Raw genomic sequence first — 10,580 nt, 5'->3', positions numbered from 1 at the left:
GACAAGTTGGATCACCTGGCTGTGCTCCTTCTGCCTTCATATAGACAGAGTCTCAAAAGAAGGGCTCTGGTGATCAGAAGGTGGTTGTAGGAAGCTGAGGAACAGGTACAGTAGACTGGGTGGTTTTCAAGGACCCAGCTAAATGACAGAACCAGCTACAAAACCAAATCCAGAGCAGTAGGACATGGGAAAGCTTCACTCCCAGATGAATGCAATGCCATCTATGCCAGATCTATGCCAAGAACAAGGAAGAAGCACGACTTGTCTGGTTTAGTCTTCTCAAGAAGTGTAGTCACTGCTCCACCTTCCTGACCAGTGAAGAGATGTTGAGTGTCCACAATAGGTCACTATTTAAGTGGACTCGAAGGAACTTGGTGCTCTCCACTCTCTCTACTACAGAATTGTTGATCTGTAGTGGAGGGTGGTCATTCTTGGTCCTCCTGAAGTCAACGACCGTCTCCTTTGTCTTGTCCATGTTGAGACTCAGGTGGTTTTTCTCGTATCATTTCACGACAATTTCCAACACTTCTCTGCAGTGTTGCACTCCAGTTACTATTGTGCCATCAGCAAACATGATGACTTTATTGGAGCTGGATCTGGCGATGCAGTCATGGGTCAGTCACGTGAACAGGAGTGGGCTGAGCACACAGCCCTGAGGTGCACTAGTGCTCAATGTTCTGTTATTGACCCTATGGACTTCAGTCTTTCATTTAGGGCCTAGAATCCAGTTACATAAATGGGTGCTGATGGTCATCTCCAACAAGAGAAGATCTAATCATCTACCCTTATCATGTCAGTTAAAGGTTAAATCTCATTAGAATGTTTACAACTGCCTAGAGGGCTTGGTTCTTTTTTTTAAATTGAGAACCGCACTCATTTGGAGGTAGAATGTGAGCCGAGGGGTGTACACTGGAGATATTCCAGTGGAAAGGGGCCAGCAAGAATCATACTGCTCTTCGTAGAGCAGAGAAGGCAGACAACCCCATTTCCAGGCTTGTGATTCTTTGGTTGCAGATATCCTAAAACCATGCAGTCCAACTCACAATGGAAAGCTGAGGCTCACGTCCTCATTAAAATATTTAATTTCCTGGTGGCCAGACTGGTCATCAATTGCATGATTTTCTCCCGTTAAATCTGGATTATGCTTCCAGTGGTTAAAGTGTCTGAAATGATGTGCATTCCCCTCTTCACAAATCAATCACAAATGTGATAGCTCCAGAACCATTAGCACAAAGCACAGAATGTTGAGCATTTTATCAGGCAGACGGACAAAGGTCAGCAGTTCAGAGAGTATTTATTGGAAGTAAAGGGTAAAGAAAGTTTCAGGCTTGGGCCCTTTGTCAGGTATGGTCATGAACAGGTGTCTGAATAAAAACTTCTAATTTTTAAAAAAAAGATGCATAGGCCAATTCAGCATTACGAGTTCTTGCCGCCCAAATTACACCCATTAACCCACACCGCAGTACTTTTTGAAAAAGAGAAGGAAAGAGCAGGGGAGGAGCACAAGTCAAAAAGTTAAGAGGTACACATGGGAGGGTAGAAGCATCTGAGAAATGACGAGGGAGAGGGTAACTCTTGGATAGGGGAGGGAAGGGGAAGCTGAAATAAAGGGATAGGGAAAGAGATAGACATGGGCCAGGGGTTAATGGAGATTAGAGGAATCAACGTTAATGCCGTCTGGTTGGGGACTGCCCAGATGGAATAGAAGGTGTTGTTCCTTCAATTTGCAGGTTTGGCAGTGCATGACACAATGGATAGTCATGTTAGAGTTGGAATGGGGTGTGGAATTAAAATGTTTGCCCATTGTTGCAGCAGACACAGTAAAGGGGATCAACAAAAGGTTTCAAAGGTGATACACATACCTATGGTCAAGACTGAGGGTCAAAAACATGCATATATGACTAATCTTTCAAAGTGTGTTTTATTGGCTCTGGCTGATAACGCCTCAAACCGTGCATCTTGGCGCCTCACAGTTTGGCGGGCAGCAGCCTCCTTTGAAGAAGACCGCAGAGCCCACCTCACTGACAAAAGGCAAAGGAGGAAAAACCCAACACCCAACCCCAACCAACCAATTTTCCCTTGCAACCGCTGCAATCGTGTCTGCCTGTCCCGCATCGGACTGGTCAGCCACAAACGAGCCTGCAGCTGACGTGGACTTTTTACCCCCTCCATAAATCTTCGTCCGCGAAGCCAAGCCAAAGAAAAGAAAGAAAGAAAGATTGAAGCAGTGAACACTTTGGGAATTCCAGTGACAGAACACACCAATAGAGAGTTATTGCAATGATCTGGAGCTAACTTATATTAACACGTCCCTTCCCCCTCAGATCATTTGCTGTGTATGTTCCTTAAGTGAGTGAATTCATAGCCACACAATTAAAAGAATGAGATCATTGATTCAACTTGTTTATTTTTAGAGAGACAGATTGAGATCCATGCAAAAACAAATCAATAAATTTCAAGATTTTACAAAAAAAATTAAGGCAGGCATAGAGTGGTATTGGTGTGCTGGGATTGGAGAATATTCGACCACCCGTGAATCAGAGTAGATCATGTGGAAGTGAGGATACAGAAGTTCAATGTGAGGCTGGTTCCTGGTGAAAACAAAAAGCCTCTGGACCATCTGCAATGACAAAGATTTCAGAGTTAGTGATGAGTCCACTTCCGAGCTCATAAGCTTCATTCCACCCATTCATTGCCAAGAACCCAGAAAGATCGAATGTTATTCAGCCCCTTGTGCTAGTTCCACCAGCCTTCGATCTCTGACCACTCTCCTTGTATCCCATATTCTATAGAACCATCAAGTATTGCAGCACAGAAAACCGGCTCTTTATCGCTTCTAGTCTTTGCTAAACTATTATTCTGTCCAGTCACACTGACCTGCACCCGGACCATAGCCTTCTATGCCCCTCCCATCCATGTACCTGTTCAAATTGTTCTTGCATGTTAAAATGGAGTCACTTCATCTGGCAGCTCATTCCACACTCCCACTATTCTCTGGAAGAATCCCCCAAACCTCGTCTTTCACACTTAACCCACGTCCTATGTCCTGTATATCACACAACCTCAATGGAAAAAGCCAACTTGCATTTACTTGATCTATACTCCTCATAAATGTTGTATACATGGCAAAAAGGCACTGGCTGTCCACCTTATATATGCCTATCAGAATCGTGTAGACCTCTATTAAGTCTCCTCTAATTTTCTTCACTCCAAAGATCAAAGTCCCAGCTCTGCTAACCTTGACTCATAAGACTAATTTCCCAATCCAGGAAACATCCTCAAATCTTTTTTGCACCCTCTCCATAGCTTCCACTTCCTTCCTATAATGAGGTGACCAGAACTGAACACAAAGTGTGGTCTCGCCAGTGATTTATAGAGTTGTAACATGACCTCTCGACTCCAGAACTTAATCCTCCAATTAATGAATCCCAGCATCTCAAAGGCTTTCTTAGCAGCAACCTTGTGGGATGTATGGATTTGAACCCCAAGGTCTATTTGTTCATCTATACTGCTAGGTATCCAATGATTAGCCTTGCACTCAGACTTCTCTTTGTTCTTCCAAAATGCAGCACCTCACACTTATCCAGATTGAAATCTATCTGCCACTTTTCTACCCAACTCTGCATCATGCCTTACTAAAATCCATTTTGACCACATCTTCCACCCAAACCTCATCAATTTCCTTTGCTACCTCCTCAAATAACTCAATTAGTCTCATGAGGCACGACCTTCCCTTCACAAAGCCATGCTGTCTATCCTGTCTGTACTTCTCCAAATCCTCATAGATCCTATCCTTAAGAATCCTCTCCAATAGTTTGACTCACAAATGCGAATGACTCACTGATGTGTATTTTCCAGGATTCTCTCTACTCCCTCTTTTAAACAAGGGGACTACCTTTGCCATTTTCCAATCCTCTGATACCTTTGATCATAGCCACTGCCCCAGCTATCTCTTCACTCCCTTCCCACAACAGCCTGGGGCATATCACATCTGAGCCCATGGACTTAACAATCTTAATGTTTTTAAAAAGATCCAACATTTCCACTTGCTTAATCTCAATGTCATCTAGAACCCAAGCCTAGAATCCAACCTCATCCTGATCAAGTTCCTTTTCTTTGGTGAATACTGAAGTATTTATTTAGGACCTCCCCAACCTCCTCGCAAATGATGCCTCCTTTATCCTTCAGCAGCCCCACCTTCATTTTTATCATTCTTCTGTTCTTTATGTACACATAGAACAGAGTGAGGTTCTCCTTAATCCTACTTGCCACGCCCTTTTCATGCCCCCTTCGAGCCAAGTGCCCTCTTGGCTACGATACACTTATCATAAGCCCTTTCTGTTTCCTTAATCTAATGTCTGCTTCCTTCTTCCTCTTATTTAGTTGCTTCACCTGTTTTGTCAGCTACTGTTCCCTTTTACTTCCATCTTTTCTCTGTCCCAGTGGGACCAACTGATCCTGAACCAAGGGCAAGTGGCCCCTAAATTTGCTCCACATTACTTCTGTGCTTCCTCCCATGAACATCTGTTCTCAATTTATTCTCCCTATTTCCAGCCTCATCCCACCAACAACTCCAGTTTGTTTTGGAGGGTGGAAGGAAACTGGAGCACCTGAAAGAAACCCATGCAGACATGGGGAGAAAGTACAAACTCCTTACTGGATTTGAATCTGGGTCATTAGCTCTGTAATAGCATTATGCTAACTGCTACACTAACTGTGCTGCCTTTCTGCAATACACCAACATGTTAGAGAAACTCAGCAGGTTATGCAGAATCCATAGGGCCTGGGTCTGACAAAGGGCTAAGGTCCAAAATGTCGGTTACCCTTTACTTCCGATGAACGTTGCGTAACCTGCTGAGTTTCTCCAGCATGTTTGTGTTTTCCTCTCGATTCCAGCATCAACAGGGTTTTTAAAAAAATTAACTCCAAGCAGTTCCCTTTTCACCTCCTGTCGCATCCCACACAATCCTCCATTCCACCACCAAACCTCTCCCTGGGTCCAAGCCTCACCAACCTGTGGATGTCAATACTCCCTCCTGCCTATTCAATTCTCCTTATTGCCTTGGTAATTCCAATCAAATCATCCCTTCACTACAAATTTCAAACCACACAAACCTTGGCCATGTAATCTTATTTTATAATTCAATCTCTAAAGTCCATGCTGTTTTCTTGTAAGACCACGCTGCATTCTCAGTTCATCCAACTTAAGGTGTCGTGTCGAGGTATTTACATAACTTGAGTTGTACTCCACCATGTTCTGAGCTCAGTGCAGCTTCTTTCTTCTTATATTCTAATCCTTATAAATGCCTGAATTCTGAAAGACTTAATTTTTTTTCCTGCACCTGTCAATTTTAGTTAAAAGATTGTCCCAAAGTATTTTTTCCCCATTGGCTATGTCTCCATGTTCACTCTTTGGAAAGCTCTTTGGAAAGCTCTCTTGCACTTGAGAGACCAAAGTTCTTTACTGTCACCTCCTCCTGTTCCCTCCATTCTTCCACACCCTTCTTCCATGTTGAAATCCTTCATTTGATCACGTTTCATCCAACCCCTTCATGTTTATCATCAGTATCTGTGATGTGGAGCTTTCTGCACTGTTAGTGAAAACTACAACTTTTGTTTTTCGCAACAGAAACAAACAACTGGAGGCAATGTCAATGGGAGGAAAACCGGAGTTTGCCCAGCAGATTATTTTTTTTCCCTCCAGATTCCAGCACCTGCTGTCACACTTGTGTGATTCTGACAAACATTATTGCTTCATCTCTATCTCTCTCATTCACTTTTATCATGGATAAGCAAGTCCCTTCTCCTTGACTTGGTTATTTCAGGCTTTCAGTTTGCGGAAATTAAATGAAAAAGATACCTGGAGGGACACACGTGTGGAGGCCTTCCATTGCAGTGACATATCCGTCACCCAGGTATTCCCTGTAATTCGTGGTGAGCACCTCAACCAGGCACTGGGTGCTGTTTGCAAACAGGAGACCCCAGGACTTGCCTGAGCTGAACATTGAGAATTTCTCTTCCTCTGTTCCACCGCGGCCATATTTCTTCTGAATAGAGCAATAATGTGGTTAGTGCTTGAAGGACAAATATTTCACACAAATTACCCACCAGAATGCAACAGAAGCATTGGCACCGAACTAACCAGTAATCCGTGCCCTGGACCACTCACAGATGCTTTGCTAGGATTTTAACACCCATCTATTTGCCGATGTTTCTCTTTCCAGAAGGATCATTGTGAGTTGAGATTGGGACATTTAATCAACGGTTAAAGATTGTTACAGGTCAAGCATGGTACCAGTTGGATACAGAGAAGATCTTCTTTGGCACCTCTTAATCACACAGTGCAAAGTTTTACAGAAGAGCAGTGTGGCTAGTTGAAATGCTCTCTCACAGCTCTGGTCACCTGAGTTTTACCCTGACATTTGATCTGTTTCAAGTCTACACATTCTCCCTCACAAGGTGTGGGTTTCAGCTGCGTATTCCAGTTTCTTTCCCTGTCCCAAAGTCATGTGGGTTGGTCATGTACTGCCCGCTGCAAATGGCCTCTGGCATGTAGAATTTGCGGAGAATTTTTTTTAAAACTTTATTTAAAATTTTATGACATGAATAAAATAAAAATTACATTTAAAGGAATAATAAAAAAATAAGATAATAAAAATTAGAATATTACATCATTGAAATACACAAATTAACCCACCCAATAATTATAACACAACATTAATCATCTAATTTAAAATTAGTCCAACCCTCCCCCAAAATAAAGAGTGAAGAATTAATTAACAATATTGTAAATAAAATAGAAAGAACCCCACTTACAAAAGGATAAAACTTAACAACAAAAAAAATTACTAACAACAAAAAAATATCAATACTAAAATAATACCCTTAAACATATATTTAAATCAAACATAATACATGTATTTAACAAATGAAATCCACTTTAAAACTAAGTTCAAATATTAAAATCATATATCAACCACATATCTGTTATACAAAAAATCATAATTAATAATACATAAATACAGAATTTCCATTAATACCAAGTTTCCTTTATAATTCATCGAGAGAACAAAAACATCCCTTAGAAAAACAATCAGATAAACTTTTTATTCCCTTCCCCTCCCCTTATATATAAAAAAGAAAAAAAAAGAAAAAAGTTCAAACTCTTATAAAATTCTCCATATTCTTCATTTATAACATCTTCAAAATTCTCTATCGAAATTAACTTAATTTTATTAAACTCTTCTCCCTCAATGTATTTGTACTTAATTTTCTTCTTTTTCTTCTTATCACCTTTCCCCTCATCTTCCTCTTCATCTAATTCAACATCCTCAATTTTTGACTTATTATCTTCTGTGACATCATCCTCTTAAAAAAGAAAAAAAGAGAAAAAAACCCCAAAAAAAGAGAGAGAAAAGGAGAGAAAAAAACCTCCTAATTTCCTCTCAATTACAATCAGAAAACAAAAAGAGTTTAAAAAAATTATTTATTAAAAAAATAATTAAAAAAACCTTCACTTCTTAACCCAAAAATTAAAAAGAAAAAAAAAACAGGTCGGAGGTCACAACTACCTCCTCCTGTTTAAACTGCCCAAAGCTGTAACTCCCCCAAAATATTGGGTGTGAGATAACTCACAGGTAGCTGATGACTTCTGGAAACTAGTGCCCACCCAGTTCCCTCTCCCAACTCCCATTTCATTAAACTATCATCATTATTTAAACTATTTAAACTCTTCTCAAAAAAAAAGATAAAAGATTTATTTATTTATTTATTTATTTTAAATCAACGTTACCACTTCGGTCACCATTGCTTCCATTTCTTTTAAAAAACTGGATCCTACCTTACATCTCTACTCTCTTTGGAGACCTTGAAGGACTACATCATTCCTGAAACTGCATGATTGGTAGAGACTGAGCAAAGTCCATAACCTCTTTAGGATTGTCAAAGAACTTTGGCTAATTTCCTCCTAAAAAATCTTCAGTACCGCAGAATACCTGAATGTTCCCTTATGTCTTATTTTCCACAACAGTTCTTTCACAGAATTAAATTTGCGTCATTGAAACATAATTTCTTGACTCAAATCTTGATAGAAGAAAACAGGATTATTCTGAACCATCAAAGGAGCTCTATTTTGCTGGGCATTTCTAATAGCCGTACGTAAAATTGTCTCTCTGTCACAATAGTTTAAACAACGGATCAAAACAGATCTTGGATTCTGTCCTGAAAAAGAATTTCTTCTTAAAACTCTATAACCACGTTCCAGTATTAAACCTTCAAGGAATTTATCCTGTCCTAACACTTGTGGAATCCATTCAGTAAAAAATTTTCTTGGATCTGGTCCTTCTATGCCTTCTGGCAAACCAATAATTTTCACGTTGTTCCGTCTAGATTGATTCTCCAAATAATCAACCCTTTTCGCTAAATTTTTATTTTGGATCTGCAATGTTTCAATTATTCTATTTTCATCTTGCAGTTGATCCTGTGCATCAACTAAACCTTGATCACACATTTCAAATCTTTCAATGGTTTCAAGCTTAAAAGCTCCATTAATGACTTCTGCCATCGCATTAATCTTGGAAACAAACAGGTTCACAAAATTAGCTAAGTGACTCGATACAGAATACATCTTATCTTCAAGATCCTTAACAGACATTTCAACAGAAGTAGATTCAGGCATAATGGGGTCTTGCTGTTCCTTAGAGACCACGGGATCTTCTGTCCCTTCCCTTAATTTAGTATGTTTTCTAGCAGTTTGACTTCATATAAAAACCCCTGTCAAAGTCCCCCCAGCAATGCCAGGAGACTGAAGATCAGAGTGATCTTTAAGCCAAATCTCTTTAATCATCTTCACTGAATCGATGTCTGGAAAAACCGTTGTAATTGAAGATGCATTTTGCAGCGCCACCACTATAGCAGTCGAATGACAACGCTTTAACTCTCCAGCTGGTGGCGCCCCAGGTGATTCAACTGTCAAAGCCTCAGCAACAACACCTGCAGTGGCCACTGTGCGAAACACTGGCACCCGTCCAGCCCCTTGTTCTGAAAGCTGTTGAGTGCGACCTTCAGAGAGCCTCACCAGCTTAAAACGAAGCTTCAATGCCGAACTCTGCACGTCCTCCTCTGGATCCATTCTACGTTAAGTCCTGGCTTCTTGTAAACAAGTAGGCTCAGACAATTTTGGAAAATGTAGTTTTTTAACAGTCTGTTGATATTTTCTTTTACCTCTTTTTTTGCATATAAACCATTAGGCACTAATCCAATACCTCTTATTATTTATAAACTTTTAAAAGAACTTTAACGGGCACTTAAAGACAAAACAATAAATCAGAGTCAGGAGAGGTCTGGAAGGCACGTCTGTTCCCTACGCCATCTTGCCACGCCCCCCAAATTTGCGGAGAGTTGATGCAAATGTGATGCAAATAAACTGTGGAATTAGTATAGATAATTATCAGTGGGTGATTGATGACTGCTGCAGACTCAGTGAGCAAAAGGGTCCATGCTGTATCTCTCTGATGATGCTATGAGTCAATCCCAATGGTTCAGAAACGGGGATGTTGAGCCAAAACTCGCAAATATCAAATACTTAAAATGTTCAAAGACTAGCTCAATGTAGTCACACCGAGTGCAAATCTTAAACACTCACTTGTTGATCTTTAAGAAATCTCAGGACTTTCTCCCTCATGTCTGGTCGGGATACTACAGTTTGAGCAGGTACTTGTGCCAAGTGACATGTCTTGTAATCTGACACAGCAGCTTGAGAACCATTCAGGCACAGAAGCCTGTAATCGCTGGATCCGAGGTGTGTTGCCCAATCTTCCTGCAAGTTACCTTGAAAGTGAAGCATTAATCTGTTACAAAAGACATGACAATAATGCAGAGATGAACAATAATTAAAACAGATGGCCCGCTTACAAACCAGGTTGGATGATCTCTTGTTCAGTTTAGAAAAGGAACCTCAAGTGCTTGTGGCAAAATCCCAGATTTAGCAATAATATTGATATACTATTATTAGCTTGTGTTAGAATAGATAGAGAGAGCGAGAAACTGGATGAACCAAGCCAGATCATAAGGCATTAAAATCAGGTGGTTCTTCCAATTCACCCACCAGAGAAAACAGCCTCTGTTGTCTCATTGGTGGCTTTCTTTAGTTGGCAGTACAAAGAAAGTAGGTGCACATCAGATGCCAATTCTACATCGCACTGGCTTGGAAAAAGTGAAATTTGCCCAGGAACTACAGAATGTGTCAGTTCCATTTTTTTGACATCACTCATAACATTGACACTACTCCCCTTGTACCTCACTTGCTAGCCCTGGTCTTGGCCTCATTTGAACTCAGTCCAAAAGTGAAGGGGGTACACTGAGACAGTATGTTTATTTCACTGCACCGTAGTCAGATTTCCACTTGCCTTCCTTGAGTTTATCAGTGACATGCCCTAGAAAGTTTGTCCTTTCTTTGACAATCCTATTCAGGGCCGAGGGCAGTGAGTTACGATGGCAGATCGCAGTGCAGTTTAAAAAAAACATTATTTCATATCAGAGCATCGGCTTGGCAAGGAAGGAGAGACTGAAGAAAGATTGCA

The 10,580-nt window shown here is 40.6% G+C and overlaps 1 protein-coding gene across 1 annotated transcript in view; it reads right to left on the bottom strand.

The window, feature by feature from the left end:
- Window positions 1-2,390: 2,390 nt before the first annotated feature.
- Window positions 2,391-10,580, bottom strand: part of LOC138743708 (serotransferrin-A-like) — a 29,385-nt gene continuing 21,195 nt past the window's right edge. Inside the window, exons 9-11 of the mRNA XM_069899334.1 lie at window positions 9,644-9,828; window positions 5,861-6,047; window positions 2,391-2,620 (exon numbers count right to left, since the gene is read on the bottom strand). Coding sequence (XP_069755435.1) covers window positions 2,574-2,620; window positions 5,861-6,047; window positions 9,644-9,828 — 419 coding nt within the window. The 3' untranslated portion in view covers window positions 2,391-2,573. The remainder of the gene's footprint in view (window positions 2,621-5,860; window positions 6,048-9,643; window positions 9,829-10,580) is intronic.

Source organism: Narcine bancroftii, chromosome 9, assembly GCF_036971445.1.
Source record: "Narcine bancroftii isolate sNarBan1 chromosome 9, sNarBan1.hap1, whole genome shotgun sequence".
In the NCBI taxonomy this organism is placed as follows: domain Eukaryota; kingdom Metazoa; phylum Chordata; class Chondrichthyes; order Torpediniformes; family Narcinidae; genus Narcine; species Narcine bancroftii.
The sequence above is the reverse complement of the archived record's forward strand: the minus strand, read 5'-3'. Positions and strand labels throughout refer to the sequence as shown.